We start from the raw sequence: 16,976 nt of genomic DNA on the forward strand, positions 1-16,976 counted from the left end.
CTCTCTTTCTCCATACAGAGTGAAACAGTCGAGCAGTCTAGCGGGGTTAAGGGACTTAGGTCGTGGGGTATGCACGGTAATGTACCTGTATTTGTAAGTTGAGCTGGACTGTAGTCGAATGAGATCATGAGATCATCATCGTCCCGTCTTTTGCCATTGCAGCATCTCCACGTTATCAATAGCTTGCAAGCCTGCCTCCTTAACGCCGAGGTGAATCACTTGCTTTTAACCTAGTGAGACAGGTGTGTGAGCATCATATATCTAGCTGCCTATCATCGACTTCTCAGACTGCCTGCCTCCGCTTTGTTCTTGTCACTTGAACAATACCTAACGACTTCTTGTACCAAGAACACCTCATCCTCAAAGCTCGGTCTCGACCTCGAATTGGTGTTTAAACAATACTGCGCATATAGCTTCTCACAATGTCTTTCCTGCCAACCGCCCCGCCCCCCAAGAGTCCCTTGGCTCGCTATCGTATCTTGTCTCCCACCGCATCAGTTCGTGTGAGCCCGCTATGCCTTGGTTCCATGAACTTCGGCGACGCTTGGAAGGAAAATATGGGTGCTTGCGACAAGGACACCGTCTTCCAGATCCTCGACTTTTTCTACGATCAAGGAGGCAACTTTATCGACACTTCCAGCAATTACCAATTTGAAGAGTCGGAGACCTGGATTGGCGAGTGGATGAAGAAACGTGGTGTTCGCGATCAGATGGGTGAGTGTCCCTAGCTAAGTAGATAACACCCTCCAAGTGATTGTAGACTTCCTTCCCACCGATTTTGGACGCTTGCCATGGACTGTATCCAGTTCACAACCATCAAGCAAAGAATACAAAGAGATTTAAACCCGGAATCATGCACTTCATATATCAACGCCATCATTCACTGATAAACATCTCAGTCATTGCAACCAAGTACACAACAAATTTCCGAGCAAATCATACCGATGAGATCTCAATCAACTTCCAGGGAAACGGAACCAAGAGCATGCACACATCTGTCAGGCGATCTCTGGAAAAGCTCCAGACTGATTACATCGACTTGGTTTGTTTCCCCTATGAACACCCCACTTGTCAATAGTAATACTTACGTTGACTGGTTAGCTGTACGTGCACTGGTGGGACTTCAGCACGTCCATTCCCGAAGTTATGCAGTCCTTGAATCAGCTGGTGCTTTCCGGCAAGGTACTTTACTTGGGTGTCAGTGATACACCAGCTTGGGTAGTCTCCAAGGCCAACGAATATGCTCGAAATCACGGTCTACGCCAGTTTTCCGTGTACCAAGGACGTTGGTCTGCTGCTTCTCGCGATTTTGAGCGAGAGATTATCCCCATGGCCAAGGCAGAAGGAATGGGGCTCGCACCATGGGGCGCACTCGGTGGTGGCAAGTTCAAGACGGAAGAACAGCGGAAGAAGAATGAAGGTCGTTCATACCCCCCGACGGAAATCGAGACGAAAGTCAGCAAGGCCCTCGAAACCGTGGCAAAGCGGAAGAGCACCATTATCACTAGCGTGGCTCAAGCCTACGTCATGCACAAGACGCCTTATGTCTTTCCCATTGTTGGTGGGAGAACGCTGGACCACCTGAAAGCTAATATCGAGGCTCTGAATCTCTCCCTTTCCGAGGACGACATCCAAGAAATCGAATCCGCTGCTCCGTTCGACATCGGATTCCCGATGAACTTTGCTTATCGCGGAGACGCGAAGCATCCGGGCGAAGTCTGGCTGCTCAACATGGGAGGCATTACAGACTACGTCCCTGAGCCGAAGCCTATCGCCGCGAGAAAGACCGGGGAGTAGGTTAGCCATCGGTCCCTCGCAGAGCAGATCTGGAAATGGACGAGACAATACACTTAGTTCGAATTGCTTTCACCTCGGGCGCTACGAGATTTGCTAGGTGCTTTGGGAATTGGGCCCCGTGAAATTTGGGCCTTGGTGGGCTTTGGCGCTCGTGAAACTCGCGACAAATTGGCACTCATTTTCAATGGTGCTAGAAGTTGGGCTCAACGGAAAATCTATTGTAATCAGTTCTGGGCAGGCTGATATCGGCCATTTCACGTTGAGATGAAAAGTGCAAGTGGCCAGGGCGTCAGTACTATCTCAAGCGTCCGTAGCATATCTATATAGCATTTACGAGGCAATATGAATAAATATCACCGCGAACAACCTCAAGACTATTACCGAGTAATGGTGCGGGAAGGGGGAGAAGGATGGAGAAACGTAGGGGGCCAGACTGCCGCTATCTAGATATATATATATATATATATATATACCTTCAAAGCATACGAATTCAACATGTCCTTTTCAGTGTCACTGGCAATACTCGCTGCCAAGGGGCTGGAGAAACTGAGAAATCGCAATATCTCGTCTTAGAGTTATTGACATGTAAACGAGCAACAGCGCAAAACCCCATTTAGCCATTCTATATAGGAGAGCTCTTGGACATAGAAGGTGTAGACACGCAGGGTTACAGTTATAGTTGTATATATGCTTTATCGTCCTGTTGGAGAACTTCATTCTGAATTAGAACAGGGTCAATAAGCTGGTTTTTTTTTTTTTTTTGTGTAGGGACGAAGTGAGCTTGGATATGAGACGGAGGCTTGGTTGATATAGGGGTTGTTAGTTATTATTTCTGAACTGGAAGTGGCTTATATCTAATAGATGCGGATGAATTGTAATACGTAGAGCTTGTCTTGAAGAATCCGGGACGTGCTTTCATGATGGCTCTCGGTTTATCTACAGACCCCTCCCCCGGTCAGAACTGCAACTATACCCATGTCATTTGATATTTGTTGTTGCACGAGATTACTCGTGACCTTCGTATCTAGGTTGGGACTATATGAAGCGAGTCTTTCCATCATAGCCCTGTGATCGTGATGGCCGCTTTTTGCATTGACGCGTTGGGATTGGATTGATGATGGTGTATTAGGTATGTTGTCATAATGGTACTCTGTTGACGAAAGAGAATATTTGAAAGCCTGCCTTGTCTTCGTTTGAATATTTTCTTGTTATTGTGCTTGTGGTGTCGAAGAGGGAGATGGAGAGCAAGGTTTGTAAATAGTTGGGTGGGTTATGCGAGTTATGGATTAAAGACGTTATTTAAGGAGCCTTGAACTGGTCAGATAATTTAGTACGACCTACTTAGTTGGACAGGTAGATATGGGTGTCGAGGGTGTGTGGATTCACTTCACGTATGTGAATGTCGCTTCTAGTAGGTATTCTTAGTTTTACGTATGATGAGTGAGCTTGTGTTTCCTTACTTGTAGTACGATAATGATATACACACAGGCATTTTTCGCGTTCAATCAGTGGGAGACCTTTCGTAGCTCGCTTGTCTTGTTCATTTTTGTCAGACCGATACTCTTGGAGTGCAGTGGTTGTTTAATCCAAGAGGCCAAGACTTCAGTTGCAATTATCTTCATGCTGCCTTGTGTCTCTGAGCGTGTGTCTGTCGAAGAGAGCAGCTCAGGAAGCATGATTATGGGGCTCGAAGGCGTAGGGAATCATGAAAACTCTCCATACCTATTTCTCAGCAAGCGTCCCGAACCAATGTAAGCATCTAACCCCGAACAATCGCCGTGGCGGGTAAACTTATCAAAGACATCTAGACCCCAAATCTGCCTATATCTTACGATGGAAACATCAGGCAAGGATGATTAATACAACTAGTCTACAAGTATGCACCAACTGATGCTGCATCAGTCGTCTATGCAAATACGTTTAAGGAAGGCAGCCGGACAGGCTCGTTTCAATAGGTCCTAAGGATGACGCTGAGATGGGAATAGTAAGTATGTGAGAACTGAGAAAGTGCCCATCCGTCCGGCCGATGCCAGGATAAACAAATTTCCACGAACTATAGGCCTTGTGATGCGCTGCTACGATCTTGCGGCCTTGTCTAAAACCGGCTATCACCGCCTTTAGGGGCTTGTTCTAATTGGTTTGTCTCTGCCTCCTCGCCGCCGCCACCGCCACCACCACCACCAGCTAAGAATATTTGTTTGTCTGCCTGCTTTTAATATTCTAGTCCTTCAATACGAAGGCAGATGGCCTCGGACAAACTTTCTACGAAGCAGAGAAGGCGGGGCTACGATATGCCGGTGGGCAGTGGTCAAATATGCGCCTTGTGTATGCGTCTGTGTGTCTTGATGCGATGGACCACCGATCCAATATTTACTGCTTGGTATTTAAGGTTATATTACGTGAGTTATACACACCTTCTTGCCCGTTGGTCGTTTGAAGGCGGGTGTGCTTCATGCGCCTGCGTCTAGACTATGTGTATCTAGCTTAGTTTATGTTGTAAATGTACGCTGAGTCTGTACGTATCTGCTGTATCACACGAATGTAATAAATTAAGCACTTCTAGTAGGAGTATACATAGTTACGGGCGGTGGTAGTTGTGAAGGAATCCATTGAGCCTTGCACGCGCATACTATAGTCGTAGTGTAATCTATTTGGTTACAGAAATAACCTGAAGCGAGAATACTCATTCATACCTACCACGTGGACGCACATCGGACATCGGGCAGATGAGAACTGCGATAATGGAGTCGCAGAAGCCCAGCTGGCTAAAGCTGAGTACTTTAATTAGGCATATTCAGGATGGATGCGACGGTAGAGAAAAGCAACGGCATTCTTTTCTACCTATATTCCATCGTAATGCACGTAGGCAGATAATGTTAAAGTCAGCAAGCCTATATCTGACATTCTATACTTACGTAAATACTGTTACCTTACAGATCATAAACGCACTGCAGCGCCTATATGTAGATGGAACAGTAGACAGAAAATAGAAACAGAGGGACTAGTCTTTGGGTCGCATATATCGAACTTTATATGAAGATCGTAAGTTCTTACGTCGCTATCAGCATTGTTATATCTTTGGTGGAGGGTGCCGTGCTGTACTAGTGTCGTTGGTGCTGCTCAATATCAAGCGGTTGTTGATAGGAATGTTTTCTTCTAGACTGATACCTTGTACGTACTGAACTCTGTGGGGAACTATTCACTATCGACTCGCGCGAGCTGAGTTTCGGGGGCAAATACGCCCAAGTAGAAAACGCTTTGTTACTAGGCTAGGGTGAGGGCAAATGCTGAAATTATGAATCAAGAAATTAGGCTAGTAGAAGAGGTTGTGTAAACTAATTAGGTAGCTGGGCGATGCCAGATTCGCGAGAACGAAAGTATTCACCTACACGTGAAAAACTGTACCTAGATATACTCCTCTGGAAAGTATACGCGTAAAAGGAAATAGGATCATAGCGATTCGTAAACTTCGGCTTCTATCCTCGGCTGTTTCAGGCACTACAGTACGTACTCGTTGCAAGGGCCTTAACTCTTCAGTTGATCCGACCCTTTCCCCTACTGGCGGATACCAACCCTGAGTAGGACATGGAGCGATACTACTGCAGGTTGTAACATACGAAGTAGGTTAATATTCTGCTTCCTGTTGTGTGAGGGCCGTAAGGGATGGGATGTTGTGCAGCCGAATCAGGGGTAGAACGCTACGTACCCTCAAGCGAAAACGCGGGGTGAACAGGGGGGTAAATATCTATTTTTCTATTTGTGTATTATAGAGGTGGGATTGATTCGCATTCATGGGAGGGGTTTCTGCATTAACCATGATCCTTCGTTCTATTTCGTTGTGTTACATGTGAACCCGGAGTTTAGCTCATTGCATAATGAGAGCCAAACCCCAAGCTGTCAGTGTTCTTATCTCATGTCATACTTTTGGAAGTTGACATGAAGTGGGACTCTGATTCATGGAAGATTTTCCTCAGCCGCCCCTTGCCATCGGTGTTGAAGCATACTTCGCAGCAAAAAACTACTTAGGTGGATAGCGCCGCCCGTCCTACTCGCCTTATCTTTCGTCTGATGCGATGTTCATACAGCGGGCGTATGTCGACTTTGAGACGCATCGCCGAATTTCATGCGGGTTAATCACTGGCGCGAGATGACGAAGACTGGACAGTTGAAGGTTCAGAACCTCTCGCTAAGCGGAGGCAATTCTGTAGGTGGGACAATGTAGTAATCCCGAGTCTTGTCATGAATGCCCTAACCCATTGGCCTGACCCAAGATGTCCTTACACTGAAGTGCCCTTCCTTCATCTTCGTAATTGGCTTGTTAAAAATCTCAAGAATAAGTTGAGTAACATGTATGAGAATAGTGCCTATTGTATTTGTGACCTCTCGGAAGCCTAAGACCGAGAATGTGGGTATGGACCGCATTGATTAGTCCTGGTACACATATTTATGGCCTCTGTGAAAGTTTTGAGGTCGAATTGTGACTTTTATTGAACTGCGTTAGACCCCCACCACATTGTAGAATACTAGATAGGCGATGATTCTCAGGTACAAAACCCATAACAGATGCAGCCGACACTCCTAGCCCAGCACCAAGAATAAGAAATAGATGTTGCCACCTTTGGGTATATATGTTATCGCCATATGAAAATATCGCAGGCCGCGAGCAATAAGAAGATGATGAAGGGAGACATGAAATCATGAAGACAGAACATCGGCTGTCAGTATATTCAGCCAGGGGGCCCGAGGATTACAACCAGAATCAGCTAGCCTGCTAGCCTTGGCATTCGTTGTGCTTTTATTTTCTCATTCCTGGCCAAGCCAATGTCTCTAATGATCCTTCATGTGTTAAGAACTCATAGTCGTCGTTAGAAGGGAATAATGGATGTGTGCAAGCAATATGGCAAAGATTAGTGCAATCAACAATTTGACCGAGTGAACTCCGTGGCGTGCGTGACGTAGCGCTTATGCAATGCTGGTAACTGAACGCCTGGTTCCTGAAGAGATCCGGGGGAAAAGTTGGGGAAGCGTGTTCCTGTGCTTGGTTCTGAGGTTTCAATCCTGCCTGATTCGGCAATAGACCAGAGATTGGCGGAGTTGACGGCTACCCGGGCCGCATAGCCTAACCGTTACCTTCACCCACGAGTTTTCCCCGCCCAACCACACGCCGTCACCTGCTCCTCGAGCTGCGACTCTATGGCACTGGTGCAACCCAAACGATGTGTCCCTGGCGCGAAGGCTGCTGGCCGCTCGGAATGTGCTGCTACTCTTGGCCGTAGTCATATACTAAAACGGAGCGACCGTAGGCATCTAGCAAGTCTGTAGAAGCCGGCTTGGGACGTTCACTGCGTGCTAACGTGTAAATGGTAAGGCTGAGAAGGCGTAGGAATGACGAAGAGACCCGCGCGTGTCGCCCACACGATTGAGCGTAGCATCGCAGATACGTCTATCTGGGTGAACTCTTCGCTTGAAAGACAAGACCCTGGATGTTCCGAGAATATCCATGGGTAATGAGTGCTGCAGTCTCCTGCAGGCGAGCCAAGACAGACAAGCTAGGAAATAAACGATGCCGAGCGCGAGGGTTTGACATCACCCCGTAGAGAGATGCCAGTGTAGGTGAATACCGGCCATGCTTGAAGACGGGGAGCCAGGCATCCGATGGCTGGGTGTCCATTCGATCCACAATCTACGGACGGGCGGAGAGAGTAGATAGTGATAGTTGGCGAGCTTGGCGAGAGGTCGTATCTAGCTCAACTGGCTCATCAGCTGTTGAGAAATGTACGTCGACGTACTTCGGCCTCTTTGATTATTTCAGCGGCTAAGCTGAGGCTGGGTGCCAAGACTGCCATCCTCTCGATGTCCATAATTACGTCGTTGATGATCTGATCTAGAGCCTCCCTATGTGGCACTAGGGTCAAGAGGATGCTGGATAATGATGGTGACATAGTTGCCCCCATGACTAGCAGTGTCTGTGATACGATAGAAAGCGCGCCCTGCCAAAGGTACGGCATGTGTCCGGCATGACTACGGGTAAACAGTTAGATTGGGAGATATTGGAAAGCCCGGGGAATAGGGAGTTCAAGACAAAAGGACAGCCTATAGACCGAGGATTATAGGGCAAAATGACTTACTGTGCAGATATGTGCTCCAACTGCCGTATAGATGCTTCAAGGCATTTGTGACAGCTTTCTCGTACTGAAGGGTCCAGGACAGCTTGTTCGTTGTCTAAGACTGCTAAAATATATGGACGATAGATAATAGTGCGGCAAGCGAGGAATCGCAGCCGTAACACAGTTTGAACGGGATCGGGCAAAGTAGTCCGGGTGAATGGAAATTGTAAGGGAAGCGGTAGACTCTCGTACCATTGTGTCAGTTGGAAGTCGAGCTCGGCAACGACGGGCTCGAGACTGGTTGTAGAAGCCATGGAATCTTTCGAATAAATGAGTTGGCTGACGCGGTTGAGAAGCCTCCTGAGAGCAATCTCGGCGAGAAAGTACCATAAGTCATCCCGACCAACAGCCTCCGACTCTTCTCCCTGAAAGCCTCCTGGTAGGCCAACATTTTCTTCAAACTGGACAACGCCCGAGTGTGGGAGATCTAATTCAGCTAGTAGGTCACTCTCAAAGAGCAGCGCGTTCCAGTAGATTCTCTCTAGCAATTCCCTCTGATCATCTGGGACTCGTGTAGGAGCCATTAGCAACAGCTGCAGTTTGCTGCTTGTCGTGCATAGCAAATTCCAGGCTTCAAGTGGCCGCACTAAGTAGAACAGATACGCCGCAGCGAGGAGGTGACATTGAGCGGCCAAAACGCTGTTGGCAGTCATCATGCCAGGTAGAAGTGACCATGCAGCTGTGAAATACTGTAGACCAGGCGGATCTTCTTGCGGTACGACCCTAGAGATACTGCCGCGCAAGCTAGCCTGCCCGAGAGCGAGAACTAGTAACACGATGCAGCTTTCCGGACCCTCCCGAAAACCAGTAGACAGGGCAGTGCGATAATGACTCCTCCATGTGTATGGGTTGACGCAGGCGTACCAGACATTCACCCTCTCAAAGTATGCCTCAATGTAAGCATTTGTGTTCGATAAGTCGACGCAAGGAGTCTTCGCTAGGGAATGGAGAGGCTCTCTCGCTAACTCCAGCTGCAGAATAATCTGGGGGTCATAGGGCCGCTGGACCAGGTCTCGTATCAAGGGCCATTGTAACAGATGCAGGGCTGCGCTCGTGTGGACTTTGGGCATCGTGGATATGTTCGTTCCGGGCGTATGGCTCGTCCAAGTCCCCAATCCACCGCTTGGGATGATAGAGACAAAGTTTCCCGCTGAGCTAGGCAGGATGACATTGTCGCCACTTAGAGCTGTACCGTTACTCATGGGTGGCGAGTCATGAGAAATCTGCATCGCGTTCGGGTGGTTGTTCACTAAGCTGATTTGAAGAAGGCTCTCTATACGGTTCAACCTTTCCAAAATGAGCTTATCCCCGGCGTCAAGCTTGATGCCTGGCTCGCGATAGATACATTCTGCACCGAGCTCAGTACAGAGCTTGCATTTCGGTTTCGTGCCATCGCACCGCGACTTGCGAGAGCGACATACTTCACACTATAGAGAAGTCAGTCTTATGTGAAAAGACGAACGGATCGGTCGCTGTTAGGAATCTCACCGCGATCGTTGCCCTTCTACGAGGATAGTCAACAGTGGCGTCTGTGTTGCGTCGTTTTAATGGATTTATTGATCCTTCGTCACTTGGTGACTTCTGTAATCCATTCGTCCCCACAGACCCGGAGCCTGATTGCTCAGTCGCCTGTGATAGATTTCGTGCTTTCTGCGCTGAGCCTAGAATGCCTTCCCGACTGAAGCTTGGATTACGTTGAGGCTTGATGCCCGTTGGTGACTTGACCGTCGACGAGCCGTTGACAGCATTCAATTGGGGCGATGATACGTCGATTGAGAAAGTATCCCTCGAAGGGAGGGGAAATGGCCTCCCCGAAGAGCTTGCCGCCCCAGCGGACAAAGGCGAATCGCCTGTGGAAGACGGTGGCATCCTCTATGTGCTTAACGCCAGAACCCTAGGCGACGACGCGGCGAGCCTCCCAACCCTGCTCTGCTCTGCGTACTGGATGAGCACCAATTTGTTCAACTGCTTTTCCCTATGACGAGCCGAGATCCCAGTCGTGTAACCAAAGGCGGATAGCCAGCACTTTCAACAAACGGACTCGCATTTAACCCTGGAGCCGAACATTCGTGGCGAGGTCGAAGAGTGCGACGAAGGGGGAAAGTGAGGAAGGGTCCCAGCCCGCCTGCAAGGCACGGTACAGAGCTTATTATGTTATAGAATGGGATTTTGGGGGGACTGGGGTGTCTACACTACTTAACAAAATGGTAGGTGGTAATGCTACTGTGAATACTAGCAACAATCCAAGTCCCTCAAAGAAGCAGGCATCCCCAGCCGTCTAGTCGCTGTCCAGGACACCTCGGCGCCTTAGTGGTGTGAGTAAATGTGTCTGGTCCGACTGTCCTACACCACATAGACGGCTCTCTGAGGGAGCTTTCTGATGAGATGTCCCCTCCCAGAGAGCACCCCTACCCTACACTAAACCAGATACTGCAAGTTAGAACCGACGACACCATGACCGAAACCGCCGTAGCTGCAGACGCGGGACAGACGCCCAGCAACAGAGATCATCGCTGAACCCTGGCACTACCCCCCAGTTCCGTCGGTTAGGTAGGCATCTCCACAATGCCCATAAATCATTCCCCCAGACAATTGCTTCCTATCGCGGCTTAGACTAACGGCCGATAGCGCACATGTAGGAAGCTGTCGGTCTGTCGTTGGGAAATAGATCCTTTCTCATCTCCCGGGACTGTAGCCGGAGGGATTAGCAACGGCACAATCTCTACTGGCAGATGTGAAAGTGGCCCTTTTGCCTCGACCTTTGGTGGCAAGTCACGGTATATCCCGATTCACGTGTTACAAGTGTACGATAATTCGAGTCACCGTAGCGTAGGTTATGTATCCATATACTTACGTCGACACTACTTGACACATACATAATACGGTAAACCTAGCTGCTGACCAAAATTGGTGAGATTCCTTATGGACTCGCTGGGTTAAGTAACTAATGCAGGACATTCTGCTGTGGGACCTACACCTTCATTTCGGAATCGGGTGGTTCACTTTAGGTCCTTTCGATTGGCGACGGTTTGTAGACGTGATGCAGACACCAATGCAATGCGATTGTGTCAGGTGCCTCGGTGTTCACGTCTTCTTCACCGTAGTTGTTAGAAGATACCATTAGAAGCACCATTATGAGAGGAGAAGCCGTGATTCATGCCTTAAATTCAACACATTTGTTTGAGAATCTCTTTTCATATAGATAGTCTTCATAGTGATCTTTCCAGCCGGCAACACGAATTGGTGTTTCGCCTTGATGTCATGTGAGTTACGTTCGTATCCATTTAATTGCCCCTTGGGACTTTGAGGTAAGACGCAGAGCTATCTGAAGAACTGCGGGTGGAGCGCTTTAGCACAAGCTTCTGATCTTTGGTAGGCGAGACTTGAGAGTAGGCGCTTAAACCGTTAAAAAGATACATACACTTGGCCCATATAAGTATATGTAGTATGTAACCTTCCGCTCCGTGGCTACATGCTACTCTCGGAAGCCGTATCAAGATAATAGGATATGGTTAAGAGTCACATATCAGGTATCTAGGCTTGGCAGGAAGGTGAGATTATATACTTATGAGTGTTGCCTGAAGTACAAACAGTTGCATCAAAGATGGAATAGGTAAGACACACGCTCATACAGTAGTTACCGTTACCAAGGGTGCCGAGAGAGTCCCACCCGCTCTTGAGGCATGTCCCTTTCTTGTGCAAAGTAATTGCACTACCTAGATTCAAACCTAGGCTCGGATTCTACCAGTTCGCATGGACCCCGGCCACCACATGCTCAGTATCTCTCGGCAAGATCATATGGCCATACTATCGAATGTACTTGGTATACACGACAGAAAACAGTCGACGACAGTTTGAGACCCTTCTCATTTTTCGAGCAGCTTTAACACCCAGAACTTAAACATCAACGTGCCGCAAAGTACTTAATTAGTGTAACTAGCATGGGCGAGGCGGGGACGTCACAACGTGGCTTGATCTCCGCTAAGTAGATAGCGTGGTACAAGGCGAGTATTCGCCCATCTCCACAGCTCTGGTTTCGGATTCTACATGAAATTAGTGTTAGTTCGCTGGGGCGTAAACTTGAGACGAAGTTGATTCCCGCTCGCTGGTGGCGCGATCGGCGCCTACACGTGTACAGTACTTGGCCATCCTCACGGATTGTGCCGCGTCTAGGGTAGGCCCAAGTACAGCCCCCAAGATAATCGCACACATCGCGTCACGAGGATTGCTTATCTTCGACCGTGTTGCGACTGCAATATGGGGTCTGATGTTGTGGCTATCACGAGCCGCCTTGCCTTCCTTTCTCGATATATAATCTGGATATTTCGTTACACTGGCATCCATGGCGAAAGCTAGGATGTACACTCAGTATATGGAAGCAATTTAGCTAGCGATACTCGCTTACAGGATGCTGTGAATCCTTTGGAACACTCCATGTAGAACGAATACCTACTGCCACTGTAGCTTATTCTTAGCCAGATACCAAGGTAGGCTAGAGATGGGGAGCTATTTAGTGTCTACGTCACAACTTTTTCGCACCTTGACAAATATCATTGTAACCCAACCGCAATATACCGTCTCGCAGCATCATGTCGTTCTCAGCTAGGTATCTACATGTCCCGTGCCAGTTGGGTGGTGTATGACTAGTGAATATTAAGCCCTGTACTTCGGACGTTCAATTAAAAAGGTCATGGAATGAAGCCAACAAGCGGCCTCATCCAAGCAAGCAGGTTCGGATCCTGGAGTCCCCGCACACCGTCGCTACATTTACGAAACGAATTCGCGGTCAAGTGGCCAATAGTTACAGCTTCTACTCATAAAAGCCCAATACGGAACAGGTGGGTGGTCTCGCGGACCGAATACTAATAACGAATCCCAACTTGGCATACATTTCCACGCCCATAGTAGTAAGTAAACCTACCCCAACCTCCAATCAAATCCTAGAGTTATTACTGTAGGTACCCTGGGTCTAACAAGGACAGCCAACAACTCAAGAGCTAGCAAGAGCTCTACCTACTGCTTATCAGTCTGGTTGACTCGAAAACTCTACCACCTCCCTATGAGGCTTGACAGCCGGAGAGAACCGAGAAGGATAGTAAGGATAGCCCTGTCTTCTGTTGACCGATAGATGGTATATATAAGAGCATACGTGAGACCGCACCGTCTCATCTAGATTGCTACTTCTCTCTTATCAGACCATTCGCAATAGTATACCTGATAAACAGTAGCCCTTGTTCAGCGAGCACCGCTAGGTGTTCTTTGACATATTGCCTCTCTCAATAAGGTAGCCACTGTCGACTTCGTAAGACCAAGTTCGGTGATAAACATACCAACAATAAGGCAAGGGCAGAGCAGGTAACCGAACGCCAATGATGACATGACGGAGCTTAAAATATTTGATATAGCATCCACTACCGAGGTCTTCTGACAGTTTTCACTTACGAAACGACCGAACTTACAGTCACCAGCCGTGCCGCTACCGTTGAAATGATTTTTAACCTAATTCTAAATCCTCATCCCAACACCTCCCCACCAGGTGCATCGGTGTCCTATCGCTAAATACCGTCTCATGCGGAATATGAAGTTGCCTTGGACGAGGTGCCTTCTTATATACATATCGTTCTAATTATGTGAGTCAACCAAAAGTCACCTGCAGGGCGCCGTGGCGACTGCATATACAAGTCACGAGATCATGCTTCTGACAACAGCTGTCACTATGCATACATCTCACCTTCTTGAGCCTTTTCTGGCGCTTCATTGGACGACTTGCGGTAGGAAGAAGCAAGGAGCCGAGTACGGTAAGGCAAAAGCTGATTGGGGTATTCCGCAACGGGAACTCGTTCCATAAGAAGAACTGAGACGGGAAAGATGTGACTTGCCGTGCATTCCTGCGAGATACACAGGCAGCTCTTGCAGAGACCGTGCGTGCGTCGGCACGAGCCTAGCGACTGCAGCCCTTAACCTCGATTCGTGCTGAATTTCTCCCTTCGGACCAGGTTTGCGAGCTTGATGAGATCAGACCTTCGTTGTGAGCAGGTCCGCCCGGCTTCCCACGGCATTCATCAATTCACTTAATCCATTAGGGCAAGCCGCGCAATTTGTGTAGGTGTTAGATATTCTAGACACTATGGTCACGCACGACTTCATCGGTTACCGGGTGCCAAGATATATAACTGAGCCGAGTTAAGCCATGGATATCGGGATATCGAGGGGACCCCGTGCCATTCAGGACGTCAATTATCTCATCCCTTCATATATGGACATAGTATGTACATCATGTTCATCTCATCTTCTTTAGCGTGACACATGCCCGAGTCGCAACTGGGACCTCCCTAGTCACGAAATTAAATATAGCATCTTCCCGAACTGTTGACGTTAGAGTTACGTTTGAGTAGCATTGGTTCATAGCATAGATACAAGTTTTGATTACGATCCTGGAACAATCAATCTAGACCGCTGACTTGTCCTGGTTAGGGCCCTGATTTTCCAACACACCACATAACCACATCCCCGAACTTATAGAGGCGATCGTAGGGTGGCAAATTAATATGAGTTAGATGCAGTCATCAGCGGTCTTGCCTATGTCTAGTCTGGCATTGGCCACTCACACGCCTTCACCCCCACATCATCGTCTTCATACTCAATATATAAACATCCCATATGACTTGAGAAAAGGGCAACCCCGCAGACGAGTCTGGTCTAACCCAGGTACTTAAGGTGTGAATTCAAGGATTTGAGGCTCACGGCGCCACCGGGACGGGAGGCCAAGTGAGGAGACGATATCTGCAGGAAGACATGTGAACAGCAGAAAATGGTATAGGAGATATATATGATTGGTCCAGATCTCTCGAACCCAGCACATTGCCTAAGAAGCGAACGAGCAGCCTTCGCTTGTATGCCCTTATGTAGAAAAAGCGAACCAAGATTCTCACTCCTCCTGCCATTGCCTTGCATCATCATCATCGTCGTCATCATCTTCCCCTCACTGGCTATCTGTCACCAGCCTCGACACGCCTGTTACTTTACGCTATTCATTACCAATTTTTAATCTAGGACGGAAGATCGACCGATTGTTACACCCTCGGACGACCTTTCCCCCACTTTGCGTGGTAGTCCTCGTAGAAGATCACGGTGTTCACCTCGCCTTCTACATCTGCCGTCGCCACGAAGTCCTTGAGCAAGCCTGTGTGGACGTCCCGCTCGATTATCGCTACGCGCCCGTCTCCTTGCAGACCCACTGCAATGCGGTTACCGTCGCCGTTGACTGGTGAGCGTCAGTAAGTCCCATCCGTCCGAACTCAAGGGGTAGAATCAGAAAAGAAAGATAATGACATGTGATTTGGCGAGTGTGACAAGAGGCTTTGTCAGCGCGGCATTGGCGCGGAATCTTGGAATAGTACGGCCCCCATTTCAACGTGTGGGAAGAGGGAGAGACAGAGCAAATAAGAAAAGAACCAAAGAAAAAAAGATGCAAAAAAAAAAAAAAAAAAAAAAGCAAGGGGGACTGTAGATATTTGTTTATTTTAACTTACTCGAGAAGTGACGTGGGCCAACACCTCCGGCCGGGAATTCTTGGATTTTATCCAGCAAACCGGTCTTGTTATCTATGGCGTAGACGATGAGCGGGTCCGATGCGATCTCGGTGCTGTTTCTTGGGTCGAAGTTCGGGATGCTCAGCGAGCGCTCCCACCGCGAGGAGACGATGAAGAATTTTCCGTCGGGCTTCGAACGGTCGAAATATTAGCTTTAATCTCGCTCCAACATGCGTTTTGCCTTGGGAGCTTCTGCCCTCCCTTTGCTTATCTTTATCCTTGAGAAGTGAAAGAACATTCACTTACCGTCACAAGCGTCTCTGCGGCACCTGTCGTATTTGCGATCTCACGATCATCGCCGTGGAGTGGGATCGTGAAGAGCTCGGAGAAACCGAGCGTCCTGTTCTTGTTATACACGACCTCGTATCCAATGATGGTATTGGAAAGTTCCGTTGCCAAGTAGAAGTATGTCTTGTTATACGCCGTCTTGAAAGCACCGTGTCTCGGGCCCGCTCCCGGGGGAACCTCTAGGGGTGTGATCGCCGTCAGCTTCAAACTGCTTGCATCCGCCTGGTACACCCGCACCAAATCGGCGCCCAAGTCTGGAACTAGGACGAATCTCGCCGTGGGATCTAGAATGGCTTGATGTGGGTGAGGTACGTCCTGACGGTCAGGAACGGCCCCCGGCTGCTCGAGCGTGTAGGTCTCGTTCTGGACCAGCTCGACACCACCTTCTGGGGTCATGCTCACGACATTCACGCCGGAACCGGCACTAGAAATTCAGATCTCATGGTAAGCGTTCACGTAACCCTAAACGCATACCCAAACGTCCGAGCCAAGGGAAGAACAGTAGCCGACCCTGTATATAAAACTGCCTTTATACGTGGATCATGCGTTCGTCCCAACTAAATGATGGCTTGGGTGTACTTACTAAGAGGCAATGGCGAGCCCGTGCCCTCCTACACCGAATTCAGCTATGCTGACAGGGCCGGCGATCACATCTGCTGCCGCCAGCGGTACCAGGGTCCCGTTGGCGTACGTGTAGAAGGACGTGACGGTGCCGGTGGGTTGACCCCAGGCCTCGTCCAAGCAGTAGAGGAATGACTTGGAGTAGTCCAGAGCCAACCATGAAGGATTAGCTCCGCATGCTGTGGTGCTAGCGACGGTGTCAAGCTTGGTAGTGGCACCCTCGACCAGGTCCAATGTCGTGACAGTGCCGGCATAAGAAGTCACGTACAGTAGGGTGGCAGACGTCGATCCAGCCAACAGCCCTGCCGCTGTTGCGGGGAACAAGACATTCTTCCACATTCTGACAGCGAAAGAGAGATCCGACACGCTAGAAACGACGAAAGGCCACTGGGCAGGCTGGAAGATGAAAAGGAGGAGGAGGAGAAAGAGGGCAAGACACGCATTCCCGATGGCTACTATTCTTAAGATAGCACCGCGGCGCCCCATTTTCGAATCCAGGGTCCGTCTTCAT

At 48.8% G+C, this 16,976-nt stretch overlaps 3 protein-coding genes across 3 annotated transcripts; 1 reads left to right on the plus strand and 2 right to left on the minus strand.

The window, feature by feature from the left end:
* Positions 1-422: 422 nt before the first annotated feature.
* On the plus strand, positions 423-1,797 carry F5B22DRAFT_635050 (norsolorinic acid reductase; the record flags this gene model as incomplete). Its single annotated transcript, XM_047977084.1, has 3 exons — positions 423-714; positions 900-1,042; positions 1,102-1,797. 3 exons carry the CDS (start codon positions 423-425, stop codon positions 1,795-1,797), a joined length of 1,131 nt encoding a protein of 376 aa, XP_047832836.1.
* A 5,229-nt stretch (positions 1,798-7,026) lies between these two features.
* On the minus strand, positions 7,027-10,372 carry F5B22DRAFT_53771 (uncharacterized protein). The gene is made up of 3 exons (XM_047972799.1): positions 9,453-10,372; positions 7,926-9,391; positions 7,027-7,818 (listed from the first exon to the last, which is right to left on the minus strand). The coding sequence occupies exons 1-3, from the start codon at positions 9,831-9,833 to the stop codon at positions 7,557-7,559; spliced, it is 2,109 nt and encodes a 702-aa protein (XP_047832837.1). The 5' UTR covers positions 9,834-10,372; the 3' UTR covers positions 7,027-7,556.
* Positions 10,373-15,037: 4,665 nt separating this feature from the next.
* F5B22DRAFT_635052 (Lactonase, 7-bladed beta-propeller-domain-containing protein) lies at positions 15,038-16,804 on the minus strand (the record flags this gene model as incomplete). Its single annotated transcript, XM_047977085.1, has 4 exons — positions 15,038-15,228; positions 15,497-15,686; positions 15,803-16,268; positions 16,428-16,804. 4 exons carry the CDS (start codon positions 16,802-16,804, stop codon positions 15,038-15,040), a joined length of 1,224 nt encoding a protein of 407 aa, XP_047832838.1.
* Positions 16,805-16,976: the final 172 nt, after the last annotated feature.

This window comes from Xylaria bambusicola (genome assembly GCF_022495145.1).
Source record: "Xylaria bambusicola strain CBS 139988 unplaced genomic scaffold F5B22scaffold_11, whole genome shotgun sequence".
Classification (NCBI taxonomy): Eukaryota; Fungi; Ascomycota; class Sordariomycetes; order Xylariales; family Xylariaceae; genus Xylaria; species Xylaria bambusicola.